Consider the following 24,693-nt stretch of genomic DNA (forward strand, 5'->3'; position numbering starts at 1 on the left):
CCCGCTGCCCCAGCAAAGCCTGTGAGAGTGGGGAGAGAAAAGAGAGCTGCTACAGACTGGCACAGTGCTGGATCAAGAGGCGACTCAGGTGAGTGTAATGGGGGGGACGATATTGCTGCTTAATGCATTAAGATAAAAAATGTTTTAACTGTAGAACCAATTTAACTTTTATCTGTGCTAGAGAAATTACATCCTATCGGTTGGTATGGGAGAGACTCTTACATCCGAATATACTTTAAAGTGTGCTGTGCAGGGGTATTCCAAGCTCAGTCTATCAGTCTTTAGGCTTCAGAGCACAATAGTAGGTGGCTATATAATTTAAATTATTTTTGCTGAACATACTCCAGGATGTAGCCTGCCCACATAAAACATGTGATATAGCAGGGTTTGATATATCTCTCAGTATCTAGGCAGTGGGAAAAAAACTTGCAACTGATTTGGAATTTTTCTGTACTTTTTCATTGATTGATTTTACTTCTATGTAGCACTTGAATCAATATGACAATTGTTGTGGACTGAAGGAAGGATCGATCCTTACTCTTCTTACTGATATCTGGATTATTCTAAATATACTCAGCTACTTGCTTATTTAGTAAGGAAAAAGCCACATACAGACATCAGCAAGCCACAATGACTACTTGACATTTACTTTCATTGAGCTGACCTAAGTAAACTGGAACTGCAAGTCTTACATAGATTAAGACCTCATTCACACAGATGCATAGACCTGTAAGTCTGTTCAGCGAGTCATGCTTATGCACCTGGGAAATGACAGCATCTAGCCTGTCAAAATTAGTGACAGCCTGGAGACGCAGCGGTTGTACAGATCTTCCCACACATGCCAGTGTTTACATCCTTGCGGTGACAGATGCACAGCACGGGGCGCAGGGGTACAGGACTTTACACCGGTATGAATAAAGTCTAGAACAAGTTGCAGTCCTCTGCTACCACTTAGTGCACCCTGTCTGTGACCTAGTTCTAATATCCTTTTAGCATATATGTGAATTTATATTTTTGTGGACTTTGTGATAGCCTAAAAATAATTGAAGGGGCCAAAACATTTCATTACACATGGTTAGTGTGGGTAAAAGGACTGTGTCCCATTGGGGAGATTTCCTTTCACTTCAATTCCTGAAGACATCACAGGAAGTTCTCCAACTTGCGGAAAATCCAGACAGTTGTCACCAGAACTGAAAGACTTTCCCTCTATTCTCACTCTTGTGACAACTCAACAAACGTGCTTCCTAATTATATAAACATATTTCTCACTGTGTTTTCCAGAAGGCTCTTGTACTGTTTTGTGTGCACTTGGCAAAGTACATGCCAAAACTACATATGGGGGACAATTCCCATTAGCACATAGCAAACCGTGTATATGAGTCACAAAATAGAAAAGCACAAATATGCTTCTCACATCACTGAAAAAGAGAAGAGTTAAATCTTGGCTAGTCTCAATGTAGGACATAATGGCAATACCATGTCCACAGGCATGAACTCTTCTTTTTTTTTTTCTTTTATGTCTTTCAGCCTGTTCTCTCTATAGGCTGTTGCATTATTACATATTTAGGAACATGTTTTAATTTTTTTTTTTATAGCTTCAGCTCTCCGGTATCTCCATGAGAATAGAATAATCCACAGAGATTTGAAGCCTGAGAACATTGTGCTGCAGCAAGGGGAGAGCAGGGTAGGTTAACATGACATGTGGCATAGTGCTGGCTAATCAGGAAAGGGAATTCCACCTCATAGGATACTTTCACATGGATTTTAAAAACAGGTGTTTGGTAAGCGATTGGAAAGAATTTAAACTGCTTTATATTAATGTTGCACATGTAAGTGAATATGTTAGTTGTCATTCACATTTCCATTTCCATTGCTTTGGATTACTGTGATTTGGATGCCACAAACCGCTTTTTCTCACGTATGAAAGTCATTGGGTACATTGCATTGAAGAAGTGTCTTTTGTTGTTTTTTTATGATTATGGGGAAATGGCTGACATAGCTTGTTGCTGACAAACATCAAAAAATCCTGTCAAGTGCTTGCTGAGGGTGTCACAAACATAAACTAACACTTGGTAAATTCATGGGGTGTTTTAATAAGCTATGACAGCAACACCAATACCAGTTGCTGTGACAGCAACACCAATACCAGTTGCCTATGTGAACTACTACTAGAATACGAACATGCCAGTACTGGTATTATATTATGATACACTTTAATTTTAAATTAGAAGCATTAAACGCCTCTACGTTGTTCTCTAAACAGCTCAGCCTACCCTTTTCCTTCTTCCCAGCAGTGACTCAGTAAATCAGTTTTCCTACTGCAGTGGCTCAGTAACCTTTTAATCTTTGAGGTGAAAACAGGACCACTCTAGGAGGATAGGCTGTATTGCTGATAGAATGACTTTAGCACTCTTGCTTTGAACATTAAGGATGAATTACCCACAGTGCCTTCAGCTGCAGAGGACAGGAAGGGTTTTATACAGTCCTCTGTAGCTGAAGGCACTGTGGTCACAGAGTCACTTTAAATATACCTCCTATTAGTATTAAATTTCCATATAAAATATTATCATGAAAAAGGGTGGGATAAAAATTTCAAAGAATCAAAATAATGTTTTGTTTTTTTTTATTGTCAGCTGCAATGTGTATTATTTTTTTTTATTATTTCTAGCTAATTCATAAGATTATAGACCTGGGATATGCCATAGAACTGGACCAGGGCAGTCTATGTACCTCCTTTGTGGGCACCTATCTGGTATCTGCAGTATCTGGTAAGTAACAAGTTCACAAATCCATGCCAAGATGTATCTGAGCAATAGGAAGCATATGTGCTTTATTTAACAAATCATATTTTCACATTCTGAACAGAATCCATAAATACTGGCAGTTCTAAAACTGAAATCCGGTATAAGCAAACAATGTCTAAATACAAGATTTGTGTGTATTCTTCCTTGACTCTTGATGTGCTTTGTGTATTTCTTCCATATCTGTGCAGTAATCCAGTATGACACTATACCCCTGCGCAGCAGCTTCCTGTAGTACAAACTGCTCTCTCCTTGTGCAGGGTGGCTGGATCTTCCTAAGAAAAAAGGGATATTACCCATAACAATCAAACAGCAGTCATCATACCTGTAGTAAACTGTATCTTGGTTGCTGTTGGTTATTGAATGTTGTTTTCATCACTAGCACTCCTTGCACTACTTAACCAAATATGTCTGCTAATGTTTGTCACAACTTCTGTGGGAAAGGAAACGCACCCTGGACTGGTTATTTATAAATTTATTCTAGCCAGACCAAGACACCGCGAGAAAAGTTTTCATAGCTTAGTTGTCATTATCAAACTGGGAAACTTTTTATCTCATTAGAATTCATAATTCTGGTTAAAAGAAAACGTAATTGGTTCTTATTTGAAAAACGTGAAATAGCATTATGATGCAGGCTAGTCAGGTGCATTGGGGTGCCATTCAGAATGAATAACACGATAAGGCACCAATGCATTTAATGTGCACTGCTGTGAGTTGTAGTAGCATGCAGATTATTGCAAAGAGGTAGTGGGAGCTTGCCCCAAGAAACGTTTATTAACATGTAATTTATTTTATTCCTGTTTAAATTACTGCCAGGCCTGTGACAGGCAGCTTTCTGACTACATGCTGGTGCAAGTCAAGATGTCTTTCAATTGTCTTGATGAAGGAGTCACAACTTTCATTTGCATTGATTAGATGCCTTTTGACTCTGCACCTACTTTTCTCGCTGGCTGGTTGCGTTACCATATTTAAAGTGGAACTAAACCCATCAATGTTACTGTTTTCCAAAAGAGTTACATTCAAAGCATTCCATAAATGATAACTGGTACAGGTGCTAGTGTGCTTATGTTGGCTGTCAAATGAATTTTCAAGCTCTCAAATGGCTGGCCTCATAGCTGATCACATTTGCAGCACCATGACAATTGCAGATCAAACAGCCACCTAGATTGCGGTTTCCTTGGCTGTACGGTATAGGAAGGCTATTTCCACTTTGTGTATGTTAGGGCAAAATAAAAAAAAAAAATTGCACTACCTGTCTGCAATATAAGCATCAATTGCTCATGGAAGTGAACGCATCGTCATTCAAATTTTTAGTGATCCCAAACCTGTGAACAAGTCACCATTGAGCTAATATGTGGCCTTTTCATCCCTATCTTAATGCTATGCAAACAATTTACGTAAACTTTTTTTCCCCCTCTTTCCCTAAAGTAAAATGCATACGTTTGCTGTGAGCTTTACCGTTCCTCCACATTACATAAGTCATACTTTTGTTTATCATTTTAAACAGCAGACTTTGTTCATTATTTTTGTTGTCAATATATGTTTTGTTTAAATATTAATATATGTATTCTAATTTTCTACCGAATCAAAGCCCCATTTGTCCCAAACAAACTTTGTATATTATGTTGGTGTAGACTACAGACGCTAAAAGATATGTGTAGAACCAAGATATCACTGAAACAAAAAAAATGCTCTGGGACTCAAGGGGATTTAGGAAGAAAAGGCCCAGGAACTCAAGTGGTTGTTCACCATTTTATTCCTCCATTTAACCTCAGTCTGCACTATTTTGCCCATAGTTGTTCAGCGCCATCCGCAATGTTTTGTGATGACTTATGTTTCAGGCCCCGGAATTACTGGAACAGCAGAAATACACAGTCACTGTGGATTACTGGAGTTTTGGCACGCTGGCATTTGAATGTATAACAGGATTTTGTCCTTTTCTTCCAAACTGGCAACCGGTGCAATGGTAAGGAAGGTGTTGTATTTTATGCTGCTTGTGTAATGCGCATGCAGGGACTTGAAGTAGAACTCCATGTATTTTGTTTTTTTTACCACTAGTTTCCTCTCGGGAAACAAATAAATAGTGCCATGTTGTACTTACCCTCTCCATGCTCGGGTGCTGTCCCCAGCTTCCTTTTCAGTCAGAAGGACAGTTGTGTCACTCTGCCCATTTGCAGAGTCCAGCCTGTAATTTTCAGGAGGGTGCTTCACCAAGTAGTCTAAGTTATTTACAGTTTGTTTGTTTTTTTTTGCTTTTTTTTACAATTGTCAAACTATCTTCAAAATACCTTTTTGGTACTATAATAAATTTATTTTGATTATTGTGGGTGTTTTATTACATTTATCCTTTCCCCACATCACTGCATTATGTTATTTGGCTGGTTTTTTAAAGAGACCATGTCACTTTGAAAAGAGGAGCAAACTGCTGTTGGCATGATGAGTAGGTACCTAAAGGTTTACATTCCTGCAGCAGCCTCCCAAATCTTACTATGTTGGAAAGCTTCACTGGCCAGAAGGTATGTTCAGGTCGTGGGAATTGAATCGGCAAGATTCAGCAATATCGGAAAAAGCCAAAGCTGTGCATTTCAGAACAGACTGAGACTGCTGCAGGTATATGTACCTCTGGGTACCTGCAGTGATTTTCCTCTTGTCCTCCCAGTGACCAAGTCTCTATAAATCCTGCAATGTGCTGTAGAACATTTCTTGCTATATACATGTACAGTTGCAAGAAAAAGTATGTGAACCCCTTGATATTACGTGGAGTTTTGCAGGAATTGGGCATAAAATGTGCTCTGAACGTCATCTAAGTCACAACAATAGAAGAACACAGTCTGCTGAACATAATACTACACAAACATTAGATGTTGCCATGGTTTAATTGCACATGACATGTAAACATTCACAGTGCAGGGAGGAAAAAGTATGTGAGGCCCTAGCTTAATGACTTCTCCCAGAACTAATTGGAGCCAGGAGTGAGCCAACCTTGACTCCAATCAGTGTGATGATATTGGATGTGTTGCTGACAGCTGTCCTGCCCTTAAAAAACACACACCTGTTTTGGGTTTACTGGTTTCAAGAAGCACTGTCTGATGTGAACCATGCCTCGCAGAAAAGAGCCCTCAGAAGAGCTACGATCAAGAATTGTTGAATTGTTGAGCTGGAAAGGGTTACAAAAGTATCTCCAAAAGCCTTGATGTTCATGTGTCCATGGTAAGACACACTGTCTACAAATGGAGAAAGTTTAGCACTGTTGCTACTCTCCCTAGGCGTGGTCGTCCTGTAAAAATGACTGCAAGAGCACAGCGCAGAATGCTGCATGAGGTAAAGAAGAATCCCAGAGTGTCAGCTAAAGACCTACAGAAATCTCTGGCACATGCGAACATTTTTGTTGACACATCTATAATAAGGAAAACATTAAACAAGAATGGAGTACATGGGAGGACACCACGGAGGTAGCCATTGCTGTCCAAAAAGAATATTGCAGCACGTTTGAAGTTTGCAAAAGAGCACTTGGATGTTCCACAGCACTACTGGCAAAATATACTGTAGACAGATGAAACCAAAATTGAGTTGTTTGGGAAGAACACACAACACTATGTGTGGAGAAAAAAAGGCACAGCACACCAACATCAAAACCTCATCCCCACTGTAAAACATGACGTTGTGACTTAGATGACGTTGTGACTTAGATGACGTTCAGAGCACATTTTATGCCCAATTCCTGTAAAACTCCACGTAATCCCAAGGGGTTCACATACTTTTTCTTGCAACTGTACATCAATCCATAAAAACAGTATCTGTTCTATTAAACTGGGATACCTTGCAATTGGCATTGGAGGTGGGTAAGTATTTGGGCGCAAAAATTTTACTGCTTTAATGCCCAAAATGCTGGAGGATTCATTTTGCCTGCATATTCCCTGTGGGATATGTACATTTTGGATAAATATATATATATATCTCAATCAGTGAGCGCTTCAAATAATAGCAGCTATAGCACGCAAGACAACCAAAACATAAACCTTATAAATATATGTACAAAAAGTGCAGCGCTAAAAGGTGTGAACGCAAATAAAATATGTTAAGATCAATATGTACTCTAGTCCAGATAAAAGTAATATAAGTAATACAATAATAAAAATAAATAAATTAACAAAATGGTGACAGTTCGTGATGAGTGATCAATACAGGAGTTGTTAGTGACTTCACGAACCAGTGGTCTGGTGACAAATAGTAAAAATACGCACTCACCAGATGCGTATTTTAAATACGCATGTGATAAATAAACCAGAGGTCCCCCTCATGGGATGGGATGGATGAGCTGGGCCGTCTTAGCGCACTCTCCTTCCTCTTGTATACAGCAGCCAAACCCCCATCAACATGGTCAATATTGATGGGCGAATCCCTTCCACTGCACTATTGTGCTCTGCCGGCGGGGAGCCTTCCTGGCTAGCAGAACACAATAATCACTGCTGGCGACTATAGCGACCGGCTGTAAACGCATGCAAAAAATCTAACAGGCTGGTTGTGCTGAAGTCTATTGGTGGATCGACTTCAATACAACTAGCCTGCCCATACATGAATCTATATCTTGCTGGTCCCTAATGAACCAGCCAAGATTTGATCCATCTACGGCAGGGGTGGCGAACAAGTTAGACACAAAGAGCCAAAATTTTAAACTGTGAAAGTCAGAGAGCCACACCACGCAGTGACCTGCCAAAACAGACAAACACTCACACAAAAACACATAATTAAAACCATATTATTCACCATAACACTTTCTTCCCCTTACAAAACAACAATGTGTTCATTTCAAGGTAAGTGTCCACCCTCAACACACAATTTAAAATGCAACTTAGCCAGAGTTAACACATCAACTACCCTGGAGGTTGCTGTGGCACCTGTCTCTCTCTCTCTCCCTTCTCTCTCTCACTCTAACACACAAGTATACAAAAAAAAATTCTGAACTAATGGACTGCAGACACAGTACAGGAGATGACCAGAGACTGCGGACAGTACAGGGATGACCAGAGACTGCGGACATAGTAGAGGAGATGACCAGAGACTGCGGACAGTACAGGGATGACCAGAGACTGCGGACATAGTACAGGAGATGACCAGAGACTGCGGACAGCACAGGGATGACCAGAGACTGCGGACAGCACAGGGATGACCAGAGACTGCGGACAGCACAGGGATGACCAGAGACTGCGGACAGCACAGGGATGACCAGAGACTGCGGACAGCACAGGGATGACCAGAGACTGCGGACAGCACAGGGATGACCAGAGACTGCGGACAGCACAGGGATGACCAGAGACTGCGGACAGCACAGGGATGACCAGAGACTGCGGACAGCACAGGGATGACCAGAGACTGCGGACAGCACAGGGATGACCAGAGACTGCGGACAGCACAGGGATGACCAGAGACTGCGGACAGCACAGGGATGACCAGAGACTGCGGACAGCACAGGGATGACCAGAGACTGCGGACAGCACAGGGATGACCAGAGACTGCGGACAGCACAGGGATGACCAGAGACTGCGGACAGCACAGGGATGACCAGAGACTGCGGACAGCACAGGGATGACCAGAGACTGCGGACAGCACAGGGATGACCAGAGACTGCGGACAGCACAGGGATGACCAGAGACTGCGGACAGCACAGGGATGACCAGAGACTGCGGACAGCACAGGGATGACCAGAGACTGCGGACAGCACAGGGATGACCAGAGACTGCGGACAGCACAGGGATGACCAGAGACTGCGGACAGCACAGGGATGACCAGAGACTACGAACAGCACAGGGATGACCAGAGACTGCGGACAGCACAGGGATGACCAGAGACTACGAACAGCACAGGGATGACCAGAGACTGCGGACAGTACAGATGACTGCTGACCTTTGGGGAGGTGGGGAGCAGGTACCTGAATTTGACAGGTACCCGCTCTTACTTCCGCAGAGTTTTTGTTTGATCTTACCTGTTCCTTGATCCAGCCGCGCGCTGTCTTCCCGGCTTCTGTAATGGCGCTCGGCATGACAGCCGGGTGCCCAGTGCGCATGAGCGAGAAGCACTTGCACTTTGTGATTGGTCCGGCGGCTTCTGGGATCTGTCATGTGTCCCAGGAACCGCCTTACCATTCACAAAAAGCACCGCTTCTTGCGCATACGCACTTGGCACCCGGCTGTCATGCCCAGTGCCCACACTACAGAAGCCGGAAGACAGCGCGCCGCTGGATAGAGGAACAGGTAAAAATAAGAGAAACATGAAACTTGGCAAAGAGCCACAGTATACAAAATATGATAAGAGGCAAAGAGCCGCATTCATTTTGGCCGGGAGCCGCACGCGGCTCGAGAGACGCGTGTTCGCCACCACTGGTCTACGGCTTAACATACACAGAATATTATCTGCAGATGTTTTTGTTGATGTCAAGAGCAAAAAATGAGCTACCTGAGTGCTACGGCTTTACAGGAACATGTTTTATCAAATGCTGAGAGGGTTGGCTTTGTACAATAGATAAGGCATAGTGCCCAGTACAAAATCTAAATGACTGCCTCTAGTAGTAGAAGTGCAGAACAATCCTGACAAATAAAAAGAAAAGAAAACAGTTTCAGTCTTTTTTTTTTATTGCTATAGTTATATTTTAAACTTTTTATATGAATCTTGTTTAGCTCTTTACCTTCAGACTAATTTCTAATGTAAATCTTTTATGAATCTATATGTTTACAGCAAAAGACATGAGGAGCAGTCACTTGTATATGTGTCCATTTTAGCTTAAGTCATTGATCTCTCTACAAGTCAAGCTTTTTTCCCCCCAGAGAAATGTATGGATAGATATACAAGTTTACCTGGTTCAAAGAAAAACATTTCAAAATGTTATTTTTTTTTTTTTAGTTCTTTAGAGATATGGTTTGTCTCTACACTCTAACTGGCACAAATAAAAGACCTATACAAATCTAAAGAAATCAATGCAGCCACCACATCTAAGAATTTGTGAACGGAAATATATTAAATGTTTGTTTTGGGGCTAAAGTAATATGGTTTGGTCAGCAGCCTGCCTGCCTAGCCTGTGACTGGACATTCAAGGAGACTAAGCATACTAATAGGGTTGTTGTTCTGCTTTCTCTTCCTACTAGCCTGTTGACTCTTGAAAATGTTTTCTGACAATGTTGTGCAAAAAAGTATCCCCTACAGGAGGCAAATATCACAAGAAAGTAAATCATTTATGTTAGCTGTGTAATTTCTTTTTAATAAAGCCTCCCTACCCCAGACCCAAGTTGGGCTTTAATACATACTGTAGCAAAATTAAATAGCATTTTCCATCTGACTAGAATTCAGCTTTACAGAGGAACTTTACCATGGGCCAATGGTAGCCTGGGGTTCTGTGTGCTCCCAGCACATGGACGTAGCTGGGAGCACACCCGATCATGTGGCAGATCAGGCTCCTGATCATGAGTCTGTTGTGAGAGCCAATCTCAGCAGTCACATGATAGAGAAGCTGCTCCGATTCCTGGCATTGAAGCCCATTTAAAATTCCACCAGGAAGCGGTAAAGAGGTTCAAGAGGAGACTGTGTCTCTTCTGAAATAAAAGAGTCTTACCTTCCTGCTTGCCAGCTGCACAGGAGTTATGTCATCCCGCTGAACCAATCCAGATGGCTGAAGATGTTGAATACTGAAGAAGATGGGGTGAAGATGTTGGTGCTGGGGGAGGTTCGTTGATGTTCCATCACTGACGGGAAGAAGAATAAAGCACACTTTAAGGGAACTTCACACAGTTGTTGAAAATGTCAGTTGTGGTGAACACACAATGCAGCATATGCCACAGTCCTCGTATCCAAAGGCCTCATGCACGCGGACATATACGAGGAAAAGCATGATGTAAATATGGTCATATTTCTGCACTCGAGAAGTCCAAGTGCTGCATACAACTGCCCATAGACATGAACGGCAGTGCACAGGTATATGCCAGTACTTGTGTAAACCAATGTATAGTGTACGGAATGATTCCCAAAAGCAGACTTTTTGAATTCAAGGAATACATGCCTACGCTATACATGGGTGTAGGCCATTACCACCATATACCCACATACAGCCGCTCATAGCTATTCATTTCTGTGGAAGACTGTATGCAGCTTCGGGACTTACCAGACATATGCAATAATTATATCATACATGGCCCCGTACAGCCAAGTGCATGAGGCCAAATGAAACATTCTCCTTGCCAGTGTAATGAGACCAAAATCTGCCTACCAATGCATTGCCGGCCATCCTATTAGCGGAAGAATACAAAGCAAAACGCCCCGGCTATGTGACTCCAGCACCTAAGCAGAACTAAACCCACAGGCTTGACTGTTGCCCCCAAAAAAGTTACATTTAAGGCAAGCTGTGAATGAGAACTGTCACATATGGCTGTTGCTCTCAGCCAAACTGGAAAACCTTCAAGTGGCTGGTGCCATAACACATCACATGTGCAGCACCAAGGCAACTGCGGGTCAAACAAGCCTAAGATGACAGCTTTCTTGCCTGTACAGAATAGGAAGGTTTAGTTCTTCTTTAAAGCGACTGCCAGCCAGGATGGAATAGAGGGTGGTCCCCTGCAAGTAAAAACACAGAAAAAGAAAGTATGTCAGTGATTAATTGCTGTGTTTTTCATTTCCATAAATCATTTTATTCATTCAAAAAATGCCTTAACCCAAGGTTCACATATACACGGCCATTCGGGCCACGTATTGCGCGGCCACGAGAGCCCGTTCATTTGAATAGACTCCCGTGCCCCGTGATACCCACGGAAGAAGTCCCTGCACTGCTTCTGAAATGCAGCCCGCACGGGAACCTTGGTTCCCAGTACAGCTGCATTTTCCAGTGCGGGCGGCATACCATTAGAACTAATGGCACCCGCCTGCGGGTCCGCATTCCTCTGTGCGGGTAGTGCGGCTGCACGGATTTTTGTGCGGATCAGCAGCCGCACCACCCGCAAAGATGTCAACCTAGCCTGTAAACTTGACAGAAAATTTTACTATTCCATAAAGAGTCAACTTTCTAACACAGCCTCCTCCCTTCTTTTAATCGTAGCCCTCGTAGCTCTTTCACGTATGTCCAATAACTGTCTATGATGGCAGAAAAAAATGAACTGAAGTGTCTCTGGCCATACACAGGGCTATCTTTTCTTGTGTCTGAAAGCTGTAGGCTCCAGGCACACTGGCTTAAAAAAAATGCTGCTCCTTGATGAGTTTAGCGTTTTGCCGGTAGAAGCAACTAATGTTATACTAGGTTATCATGCGCATTATGTAGTTTAGAGGCATTTTTTTAAGCAAGGCATTTAGAGGCAGAAAAAACCCTGTTTTGCGTTTTTTTAGAGCATTTTTCTGGCAGGAAAAATGCTAAACGCTCCTAAATGCTGCTAAACGCTAGTACAAAACCGCTCAAAATTAGCATTTTTTTCTGCCAAGAGCACTGGAGTAAGCCAGTGTGTATAGAGCCAAACAGAGCTGTGGGAGAAAAGGAATGCTTGGGAAAGAGGGCAACTAAAGCCGGCCATACATTAGCCACTTCCCGTCTGGCCCATGTAAATAAACGGCCGGACGGGAGCAGTGCCGAAGCGGGTGGCCGTTTATAAACGGCCCCCGCATTCACTGCCTGTGCGCGCTCTCTGGGATCGCGCTGCACCACGATCCGGTGCCTGCTGTGTAATAACACCGATCGCTGTACGGGAGGTCCCAATATTTATGTGATCACTGACGGCCAATCAGTGATCACAGGAACAGTAGTAAACAAGATGTCACTTCCTGACATTGCTTACTACCTCTGAAATCTGTGAATGATCAGAGGTCACATGGTACAAGGATATTCACAACAGCCTTGTACCATGTGACAAGCTGTGACCAAACACAGCTCTCACAGTATTTCTCAATGGCTGCAAGAATGCAGCCAGAGAGAAGGAGAAATTATTGCTTTTACAGCCTTTATGGGTGTAAAAGCAATCAGTGTAAAAAAAAAAAAAAAATCTTCATCACCCCCCAGAAGTAGTAAAGTGTCACTATGGTGACACTGCACTGCTAGGGTGACAGCAAGTTAAAAAAATAAAAAACAAATAACAGTATAAAAAATAAAATAAAAATGTAAAAAAAAACTAATTTGCTTTATTTATTTTTTTTACTAAACCGATAGCTGAATACATATTGGCCAAGATTTATGAAGAAAGATAATTTATTTGCAACATTTTTATAAGAAAAACACTTTTTTATTCAAAATGTTTGGACTTTTTCATTTTTATAGCAAAAAATAAAAATCCCAGTAGTGAATAAATACCACCAAAATAAAGTTTTATCTGTCTCAAAAAAATGCTAAAAAATTCATGTGGGTACAGTGTTGCATGGCCGCGCAATTGTCATTCAAAGTGTGATCGTACTGAATCTGAAAATTGGCCTGGACAGGAAGGGGGTGAAAGCGTCCGGACTTGAATTGGTTAAAGTGTATGCCTTGACAATACTGTATGCCGGACTGCATCCCGAGATCTCAGCATTACTCCTTTTCAGTTAATGAGCATGCACAGTGCCTCAAAGAATGGACATTACTGAGGGGATTGTAGCTGTGAAAGGGTGGCTCCTGCATAATTAGTAGCAGTACCAACCAGAAAGTGGACATAATCTGGGGCAGGACTAATGACAAAGAAGGCCTGATATGCCTTGGCCATGGGCAGGGCTGACAGTCACTTGTGAACTGAGATGAAGATGTCGGTAAGTATGATAGTACTTTGGCAAACCAAAAACCATTGAGTTTAGGGATTACTACTTTGTGGAAATCTATTTCTATTTTTCAGTTGGAAGGTTATAAACACTACACTTGCTCCCCCTGCTGGTGAATTAATGTACTGCATGGTATTCTTTACTGTCCATGATGAAAGTTTCTGAAAGCAGATTTTTAAAATTTTCTTCCACTTTACATTTGTGTCTTTCTTTGTCTCTCCTCCTTTCTCTATACTTTTATACATTGTCTGTTGGTACCCTATATTTTCCTCTCACCCACCCTTCTGTCCTGCCGCCTTCTTTCTTTCTTCATTCTTTCATTCCTATCTTCATCTCCCCCAATGTTCCTTCTTTTTTTTCACTTGGTATTTGATTCTTGCTTTCCTTATTAGCAGTGGTGTCTTTCTTTCTTTCCTACAAATGCTGCAATTTTTACTCCCCACAAATGCAAGTCTAACAACCCATATAGGTGCACTGAAGGTGTTTTCTACCCTGAGCCCGGTGTCAGCCCAGTCCACAGTTTTTTACTTTTCCATTGCCAACATGATGACCACTGGATGGGTCCAATCCACCGCAGTGTGCTAGAAATGTAGCTGATCACCACTAACTGCTCTGCAAAGGGCATATTTATGAATCAGTGGATGTGACATACACTAAACATTCAATATAAGTGAATCGGTCACTGTAATGTAACACACATTCCCCAGGAAGATACACCTGCAGTGTCTCATGGCTTTATAAATATGCCCCTTGATGTCAGTGTGAGTCTCTACCATCTTCTGCTTCTGGAATTCAAAATATCTGTAAATGAAAGTAAGCAGTGCAGTATTTATTAGGACCAAATTATATCTAGCATATCACATCTGACGCTTTGCTGTCACCTTCATTAGGCTTCTTGTTCATAAAATCATTTCTAAAGTAAAGAAAGTCACAGCTGGCCAGTAACAAGAAGAAGAGGTAAGTGACTCACACCGACAACTCACACTGACACAGACAGTTCAGGTTTAACATCTGCTGCTCCAGGGGAAACGATCAGAGGAAAGACAAAAGAGCTGCACACATCAACTACAGATGATCAACACATGGACTGGCTGAAGTCATACTAATCAAAGAGGTTTCTGATTGGAACCCATTGCACCTCTTTTTGGGAGCGCACTGCAACAAACTAATGTCCATTGGAAGGTGTGCTTGGGTACTAAATGTATTGTTGAAGCGGAGCTATACTCACCTTCTCTCCAGCACTGTGATGTCCTGGAGCTGGCCAGGCCAAGATGACATCACTCCCGCACGTGTGCGAGGTCATTCATCTCCGAAATTCTATACTAAGCTGTTTGTGCAGATGGGCAGGTAACAGGTCTGGATCTAGCCTGTCTGATATGGGGGTGCAGTAAAAAACATCAGGGGGGCAGGGGATACAAGGTCAACAGGGCAGTGTATAGAAGTCAGTAGGGCAGTGTACAGGGGGGCCAGCAGGGCAGAGAGAGAGGGAAAGCAGTTCATAGGGCAGAATACAGAGGTCATTAGTTTGTAGGGCAGTTTACAGCGAGATATCAAGGAAGTTTACAGGGGAAAGAAGGGAAGTGTACAGGGGTCAGCAGGACAGAGGATGAGAGGTCAGCAGGAGAGTGCGCAAGAGTCAGTAGGGCAGTTTACAGGCGGTCAGTAGGGCACAAAATAGGGGTCAGCAGGGCAGAATACAGAGGCCATTAGTTTGTAGGGCAGTTTACAGCGAGTTATCAAGGACATTTACAAGGGAAACAAGGGAAGTGTACAGGGGTCAGTAGGACAGAGGATGAGAGGTCAGCAGGAGAGTGTACAAGAGTCAGTGGGGCAGTATACAAGGGTTCAGTAGGGCAAAAGATAGGGGTCAGCAGGGCAAAGGACAGGGGTCAACAGACGACATAACAGGGGTCAGTAGGGTGGAGAGCATTATCAGGGCAAAGACAGGGCAGAAAAAAGGGGTCAGCAGGGCAGAGAAAAGGGTCAGAAAGACAGAGGACAGTGGTCAGAAGGGCAGTCTGTGGGGGTCAGCAGGATGGAGGACAGGGGTCAGAAGGGCAGGGTACAGAAGGTCAGCAGGGTAGAGGACAGGGGTCAGAAGAGAAGAGGACAGGGTCAAAACTGCAACATAGCAGCCAGCTATACACTGCAGATTGAGGCTGTGTCTGAAAGGGAATCTGATCTCAACTATGTGCTGTGTGGGGAGGAGGACATCTATTGACTGCCCTGTGTGTGGTGTCAGGACAAGGTCATCTAGCTCCCAGGGTGAAGATGACAAACTAAGCCCCCTATGTTTGAGCATCCTGTCTCAGCATAAATCCCTCCCCCTGAAAAAAAAAAAAAAAAAAAAAATGGCACTAATCAGCACGTTCCCCCCCCCCAAGCATAACTTCTGTCTGCAAGCCAAAATTCTCCCCAAAAAACAATGCAAAAAACTCCTCCTTCTCCAAGCATAAACCCCCATCCCGGCACAATCTTCGCCCCCAATCCTAACTCCAATGCCCCCAATACCTTATCCTAGCACAAATCTACCTCAAAAAAATTACCCCTCCATGCACACATCCACTTTCCCCTCAAATTTCCCATCCAAGCACAAATCTCCCCAAAATCCTCCTTAGCAAAAATCCCCCCATCCCCCCTCCTAGCACAAATTCCCCTCCAGTACCCCCTCTTAACCCAAATTTCTTCACCACCTGCTAGCACAAATCCCTCCCACTAAGCCCCCCTCCTAGCACAAACCTCCCCAACCCACCTTTCTAGCACAAATTCCCCCAATTCCCCCATCTAGCACAAATTACCCTGCTAATCGCCCTTCCTAGCACAAATCCCCCCTTCTAGCACAAATCCCCCTGCTAACCCCCCCTTCTAGCACAAATCCCCTTGCTAATCCCCTCTTCTAGCACAAATCTCCCCCCCCCCAAATCCCCACCCTCCATTCCCCTCCCTATGAAACATTCCCCTAAATTCTTACTTCCAGCACAACCACCTGCCAAGGTACCCTTCCCAGCACAGATCCTCTCCCTTTCCATATCCGTTGCTTCCTCTTAGCCCAAATCCCTTGCCCCCTCTTAGTTTAAATCACCCGACCCCTCTTAGCCAAAATCCTCTGCCCCCTCTTAGCCAAAATCCTCTGCCCCCTCTTAGCCAAAATCCTCTGCCCCCTCTCAGCCAAAATCCTCTGCCCCCTCTCAGCCAAAATCCTCTGCCCCCTCTCAGCCAAAATCCTCTGCCCCCTCTTAGCCCAAATCCCCCGCCACCTCTTAGCCCAAATCCCCCGCCACCTCTTAGCACAAATAAGCACAAAAATTCCCCCCCAAGCCTCCTCCTAGCCCAAATCCCCTGCCACCTCTTAGCTCAAATCCTCTGCCCCCATCTCCTCCAAGGACCGCTCATCCCCCAGCAGCAGCAAATGTAGAAAGGGGGCGGGTAATGAAACTGAGTACAGCCCGATGGTCAGAGCGATCCTGTGTCATCCGCTATATGGAGCAGCTCCTCCTTGCTCTCTCTTCTTCGTCACTTTCTTAATTGCTCCAGGCTCCCTTTCCTTTGTTCCGGCACTGAGTGTGGGGATGGGGGGCTCAGCAGTCTCGGGGGGGCACAACTGAAATCTGGGGGGGGAGACAGCCCACCCCAGCACCCCCCTATATCCAGCATGGAATGTAACCAACTTTAATGCAGAAGAGACATTGTGGGGGGTATTTACTAGAGAGTGCAAAATCTGGTGCAGCTCCGCATTGAAACCAGTCAGCTTCCAGGTTTTATTGCCAAAGCTTAACTGAACAAGCTGAAACTGATTGGCTACCATGCACAGCTGCACCAGATTCTGACTACACCAGTTTCAGTAAATCTACCCCTGTATGTCTCTTTTGCATTAAAAATTCTTTCTGTTCATGATTTTTTTCATTAACCGCTTAAGGACCACCCTATATCAGATATACTGCTACAAGGTGGCACCTGTGCACAGAATCACACATATATATATATATATATACACACACACACACACACATCATTTTGCAGTTCCAGGTAGGGGGAGCGCGCGCCCTACCCGCGCTGCCATTCACGGCCACGGATGTCAATCACCGAGTCCCGGCCTGTAATTACCCGATGGCGCCCAGTGATATGAGGGTAACCTGAGGGAGTAAAGTTTTTTTTTCTTATTGGAGTCAGCGCCTCATTTACTCGCTCAACAGACGCACTTCTGCTGAGCGTTTAGAGAGCTTGAAACTTACCTTTCCTGACAAGCACCCAATCGGTGCTCATTACACTGCAAGGTCTCTCCCCTCCCTGCTAGTCCTCGATGGTGGAAACAGACAAGGAGGTAAGGAGGAGATAAGCAGAGCAATGTTAAAGATATTAAAATTTAAGTCGCCATAAAGCCCCTTTCGTTTATAAAAGCCCCAGACATTACTAAAAGCACCTCAGATTTAAATACGGTTTTCGTTATTTTTTCAGGACAAGTAGATTGTCATCAGGGACAAGTAGATTGGGACCCTGATTTACTCCTTAGACAAGATATTTCTAAAACAAATTCCACACCACTGTATAGCCAGCTTAACCTCCTTTTGCCGCCACCTCCCAGCCCTTTATAAGAGCTTCAAAATGCTGGGAGGCAGACACTCTGATCACATGACCACTGTGATTGGCAGTCACGTGATCGGAAAGCTCCCTTTCGCAAGTAGGCATTGGGAGCTTTCCAGGATCTGCCAGTAATTGTGCTGGGAGCGCACAAAAATGGTGACATTTGGGACATTTGAGCCCACCCATCTAGAAGGCACATATATGCATGCTAAAACCTGTCACTGACAGTAATGGACGAGAAAACTTTATAACAGAACCCCAAATAGAAATATAAATTCAGCAAATGTTAGAATCCTTAACTGCTTTATAAAAAAAATCTAAGCATTTTGGCTAAATTTATACTTTCATGAATACTAAAAATAACCAGCAATAATAGAGGAGTGAGTCTGAAAACTTCCCATTAAACCAGGGAATACCATCCAAATCAAAAAAGCATTTGCTCATAGCGCCATTTTAGTTTAGTAACTATTCACACTCCAGCTGGAATCTGATCGGTTGATATGGGCAACATCTCCACTTGTTTGATAGGTGTTTTTTTTTTTTTTAACGTACCGCCACTTCTAAAACTCAAACTGTTCTGACTGGGCAAAGCTTCAACACTTTCTGGTGGCACCAAATTTGCCCACCCCCTCCTGCCTCTTACACATGGGTACTGCACTATAGTGGTGCACCGAAATTAAAATTCTGGTGCCGAAACCGAAAATTCAAAATGCACTTGGCCGAAAACCAAAATGCGCAGTTTTTAAAAATGAATATATAATTTTATGAAAAAAATACACTTTGATTAAAAAAACACAATATATAACACAATTTTTTTGTAAAATATGAAAGGAGGATGTTACGGCGAGTAAATAGATGCCCAACATGCCACGTTTTAAAATTGTGCACACTCGTTGAATGGCATGAAACTACGGTACTTAAAAATCTCCATGGGTGATGCTTTAAAAATTTCTACAGGTCAGCAGTGTAAAGTTACAGAGGAGATCTAGTGTGAGAATTATTGCTCCTGCTCCGACGTTCATGGCGATTCCTCAAATGTGTGGTTTGAACACCATTTCCATATGTGGGCATGGCCTACGTATGTGTTTACCACTACGTGCGAGCACGGGGGAGACGGGCACTTTAAACTTCTTTTTTTAATTTAATGGGTTTTTTTTTCTTTTTTTGCACTGTTCCTTTAAAAAAAAATGTAATTACTTTTACTCTTATCACAAGAAATACATGCATCCCTTGTGATAAAAATTAGTGACAGGTCCTCTTTATAGAGAGATATGGGGTCAAAAAGACCTCATATCTCTGCTCTGCAATGTAAAGTATTGGATAAAAAAAACGTTGATCTAGTGCTTTAAAAAAAAAAAAAAAAACGACCGAAACGGGAAATGACATCGCTCCGGTCCTCCAAAGGCATAGAGATGTGTGGCGGCTATCTTTCCTTCACACACCTCTATGCCAAGCGTCGGGATCGATGGTTTCTCAGGTAAGGCTGAACTACCGAGTGGCAGCCAATGGCGGCAGCGGATGACAGGTGGGCGGTGGCGATGGCAGGCGAGATTTTTTTGGCACCTGTATCTGTGCTTTTTTTTCATTTCGGCTGATGGCCAAAAGGGGTGTTTTCTGAAATTTCGATGCATCCCTACTGCTCTATCACCATAATGGGTTTCTTCACAGTACAGCATGAAAGGACATGTAAGACAACAGGGAGTGACTACAAGCACACAGGATCACTAGGCATGACAACAAAGCTGCTCTGTTGAATGGCAGTAGGTAAGCATTGCCACTCAAGAAGGAATACAATTGGCAAAATAGAACTTTAAAGTGGTTTTAAACCCAAAACCAACCGTAGTATATTGCAGCTTTCCAATCATTAGCTGTGGGGGCCGCATTAGTTTTTCTTTCACCCCCCCTTAGTTTTCACCTGGTGATCAATTCAGTAACACATCTCCTGCATTAAGAGCGAACCCACTCTGGATGGATGAGCACAGGGGGCAACTTTGGACAGCAGTGTTGTCAGTCTGGTGAGAGGGGAGTGTTAAATGTACTAGCAGATTTAAATACACTAAACAAACCAAGTCCAACCGCAGATTACACGTCAGTCTCACAAGCAGTTACAGCAAACTGTGTTTTTTTAGCTTTTGGGATAAATAAAAGCTGATCACTGTAATCTTCCCTGTCAGTGGCAAATAGTTAGTCTCAAACCTCTAACTGCTACATATGAAGGACAGCTGGTTCTGTTGAAAAATAGACTTAATGGCTCGATCACCAGATGAAAATAAAGGGAACAAAGCCTATAAAAAAAAACTAGTGCAGCCACCACCACAAATAAGCATTGGGAAGTAAATGGGCTGCCCTATGCGTGACATGTTTACATGTGAAAATCGCACAAAATCAAAAATGGGAATGAGTGTTTCTGCTACAGCTTCTGCTCAGGATGTGAATGGAATGTGCTTGGGAGGAGGAGTGATTTTAGGCAGCAAGAATGACCTGGGAGGACAGGTAAGGGGAAAAAAAAATAAAAATCTTCTTACCAAAGTCACATAGGAGTTACTTCATATCGAATGCTGATGCCACTTCCGTGAATTTCTATATTAGTCTACAGGGCTGAAATAAAAGGGCATCGCTGAAAAATGTCATTTCCCTCATTCTGCAATTGTGTGCAACCCAAATCCATCAGAAGTCACACTAGTGTGAGGGCCGGTTCACACCACATGCCGTCCAATACGTTTATTTGCTGCATCAATGGACGGTACAGTTTACACCATTGCAATACGTGCCAGTACAGTCCACAGAATGAAAATGCATCAAAATGAATCGGAATGCATCAAGAACACGCATGCAAAAAAAAGCATTCAGACTTTGTTTCTGTGGTGGGAACTGGCCCCTAAGGGGCCTAATTAGTGACATGTGCATTCCGGTGTGTTTTATGTGTTTTGCCGCGTTCCAGCACAGTTTCATGCAGAAAAAAGGCAGCATGTTCTACTTTTGACTGTTCTGGAACGTGCTTGCACTGGTGAGAACTATGCCACTGGAATCCATGTCAATTACTGTCTAAAAGTGTTTGATGCAGAAAAAAATGCATTAGACTGCATGTGGTATGAACGGGCCCTAAGACCATTTTAAAGATCGCTCCCTCTTTGTACATGCAGTGCTGGATAGGAAGAGTGTTACTGAAGGATCACCAGGTGAAAGGGGTGGACATGAAATCTAATCCATCCAGCAAATGTGAACATGAAATCTAATGCCCATCTGAGGACTGGAACGCTGCAATATATTACATTTGGTTGTTGGGATTAGCTGGAATCCAACAGTGGAGGTCAACGCAAAAATGAAGTAAGGCCTCAAGTGTGGCCCCGACCCTTCCAGAGGATCCCACAATAGCAGTGGGTTTTAACACCTAAATGCACCAAAATTTTAGTTCAACTGCATTTTTTGCAACGTATTCCAATGCACACTAGAGGAGCTGTATACAACGGCCACCCGCACTGGTGCCAGTGGACGCAATAAGAACTGCGCACCTCTGGCACCAGCAGACACAATGAAAACTGCGCACCTCTGGCGCCAACGGACACAAACAATGCACACCTCTGGCACCAGCAAATGCAATGAAAGCTGCACACCTCTGGCACCAGCAGAAGCAATGAAAGTTGCACACATCTTACGCCAGCGAACAAAATTAAAGCTGTGCACCTCTGGCGCCAGTAGAAAACAAAAGCTGTGCAGCATATGTGTCAGCAGACGCAACGAAAACTGCAGACCTTTGGCGCCAGCAGATGCAATGAAAGCTGTGAACATCTAGCGCCAGCGGATACAAAGCGCACCTCTGGCGCCAGCGGATGCAATGAAAGTTGCGCACCTCTGGCGCAAGCAGAAAACAAAAGCTGTGGAGCATAGATGTCAGCAGACACAACGAAAACTGCACACCTCTGGCACCAGCAGACGCAATGAAAGCTGTGCAGATCTAGCGCCATCGGACACAAAGCGCACCTCTGGCGCCAGCGGATGCAATGAAAGTTGTGCACATCTGGGGCTAGCAGACAAAACCAGTGTAGCATAGGTGTCAGCAGGTGAAATGAAAACTGCGCACCTCTGGAGCCAGCGGACGCAATGGCAAGTGCGCACCTCTGGAGCCAGCGGACGCAATGGCAAGTGCGCACCTCTAGCAACTGCGTACCTCTGGAGCCAGCGGACGCAATGGCAAATGCGCACCTCTGGAGCCAGCGGACGCAATGGCAACTGCGCAACTCTGGCGCTAGCAGAGGCAATGGCAACTGCGCACCTCTGGCGCTAGCAGACGCAATGGCAAGTGCGCACCTCTGGAGCCAGCAGACGCAATGGCAACTGCGCACCTCTGGAGCCAGCAGACGCAATGGCAACTGCGCACCTGTGGAGCCAGCAGACGCAATGGCAAGTGCGCACCTGTGGAACCAGCAGACGCAATGGCAAGTGCGCACCTCTGGCGCCAGCAGACGCAATGACAAGTGCGCACCTCTGGCGCCAGCAGACGCAATGAAAACTGCGCACCTCTGGCGCCAGCAGACGCAATGAAAACTGCGCACCTCCGGCGCCAGCAGACGCCATGATAGCTGCGCAGCATAGGTGTCAGTGGACAGCCACTTCTGGCGATTTGGGGGTCGCGGCTGGAATTACTGCAATTCCAAATCACACTGTAATCCTGGCAAATAGGTGCGATTTTTGCTCTGCTCACCGCTTCGCACAAAGCTCGTCACCCAATAGAAGCTTCTGCTCCTTTATAGGCGACAAGCGGATTGACGTGCGTTTCTCTTGCGCTGCAAAGCTACACATTTGAAATGACATTAAAAATGAATGGCATACAAACGCATGTGGTGCGTTTTGCCAGGATTGCAGTGCGAGTTAGTGCAGTGATAGAACTGCGGCCATCCCTCCAGCGATACCAAATCGCCAGATGTGAATGGGGCCTACAGGAGAGATCATCAGCGCACTCCCAGCCGCAAATCCCACCACACAGGAAAGGAAAGCAATGAGCTCTGCCCTGTGCAGGCCGGGGATGGCAGACATGGATGGGGGAGTGATGGGGGGCTCCCACTATGACTGCCCCCAGATCTTTCCTGGTCATGACCACCTCTATAGCCGGCCACACACTCCATCCCCCTCTTCCTCCATCCAGCACATCGCGGCCTACACCATCCTGGGCATTCTCCTCACCCCCTCCGGCCTTCTATGTATTGCAACCTCAGCCCCTCCTCCACAGCACACCGCGGCCTACACCATCCGCCTGCCCGACCTCCATTACACCTCACCGCGGCCTTCTCCTCACCACCCCCGGCTCTCTGTCCCCCTCACCTGTAATCTACCCGGATTCTTCCTGTCGGCTCACTGCACTCTGAGAAAGCAAGATGGCCGCCAGAGGAAAGAAAACTGAGCCGATTAGGAAGGGAGACATCAGTGGCGATGTGCGGGATTACCGCTGTGGAGGAGTGAAAGTTATTGCAATTTTGCTGTCATCTAGTGGCGGAATTCAGGAATCACCATTAAAATTAACACATAACATAGAAAATGATATCAAATTTATTTAGGCCTGGGTTTCCATGACAATTCATAGTAGGCCTCAAAAGTGACAGGGGCGGGACTGGCTGTGATTGGCTGTGGCTGGGATTGGCTGTGGCTGGCTGTGACTGGCTGTGATTGGCCGTGGCTGTGGCCCAAGTCACTCTTACGCTGGGAGTCGAGCGAGTAGGATCATTGGAATTTCTCCTGCGATCTACTGCTTTTCAAAGCGATTACCTGAGCTTTTTCTGCTTAATATCCAGAAATACTGCTCTTGTCATTATAATAATATTGTTTAAATATTATTATTATTAATATTTTATTTTACAGCTATTTCCAGGTGATTTGCCATCCATCACCATTAGGATGCCGAGACGTGCACGTCACAGATGCCGGGGAAGGCTCTCACGTCAGGAAGTCCAGGAGTCTCCAGTAGCCCATCGGACAAGATCCAGACTGCTGCTTCGGCAGAGACAGGAGGACGCCATCAACAGGGCTGCTCATCACCATCCAGCACCACCACCACCAGCCATGGAGCAGCGTGGCGAGGAGGGGGCAATCTGTCCCATTTGTTTTGCAGGGTACGAAGACAGTCAGCACTCTACAATCTTGACCTGCAATCACAAATTTCACACCTACTGCATTCTACAATGGCTTCAGGAGAGTGCCACGTGTCCCATGTGCCGAGCTGCTATTCCACACCAGCGCCGGATAATCACATTGGAGGGCATAAACAACCTGAGCCTTGAAGACATGATCAACAGCAGGTTTTTCATTGACAGTGTAAATGGTGTTATGTGTTTGGTGCAAATCCGTATCTAACATGTATTTTCTTTTCATACAGGATGATTGCAGTGGTGTGTAGTAGCTATAGTAGTTGATGATTTAAAAAAAAAAAAAGTATAAAAATATAAATGTGTAGTATAACAGATGTTTTCTTTTCATACAGGATGCCTGCAGTGGTGTGTAGTAGTTATAGTAGTTGATGAAATGAAAAAAAAAGTATAAAAATATAAATGTGTAGTATAACAGATGTTTT

General features: G+C 44.3%; 1 protein-coding gene across 1 annotated transcript in view; it reads right to left on the minus strand.

Annotated features, from left to right (window-relative positions):
- The window catches only part of LOC149441385 (uncharacterized), a 421,690-nt gene extending 397,674 nt beyond the window's left edge, over positions 1 to 24,016 (minus strand). The window contains exons 1-3 of the mRNA XM_089657407.1: positions 23,983 to 24,016; positions 23,451 to 23,574; positions 10,405 to 10,534 (exon numbers count right to left, since the gene is read on the minus strand). Of these exons, the coding sequence (XP_089513533.1) occupies positions 10,405 to 10,534; positions 23,451 to 23,574; positions 23,983 to 24,016 (288 nt within the window). The remainder of the gene's footprint in view (positions 1 to 10,404; positions 10,535 to 23,450; positions 23,575 to 23,982) is intronic.
- Positions 24,017 to 24,693: the final 677 nt, after the last annotated feature.

This window comes from Staurois parvus, unplaced genomic scaffold (genome assembly GCF_062004578.1).
Source record: "Staurois parvus isolate SC_StPar_1 unplaced genomic scaffold, SC_StPar_1.0 ptg000991l, whole genome shotgun sequence".
Taxonomy (NCBI): Eukaryota; Metazoa; Chordata; class Amphibia; order Anura; family Ranidae; genus Staurois; species Staurois parvus.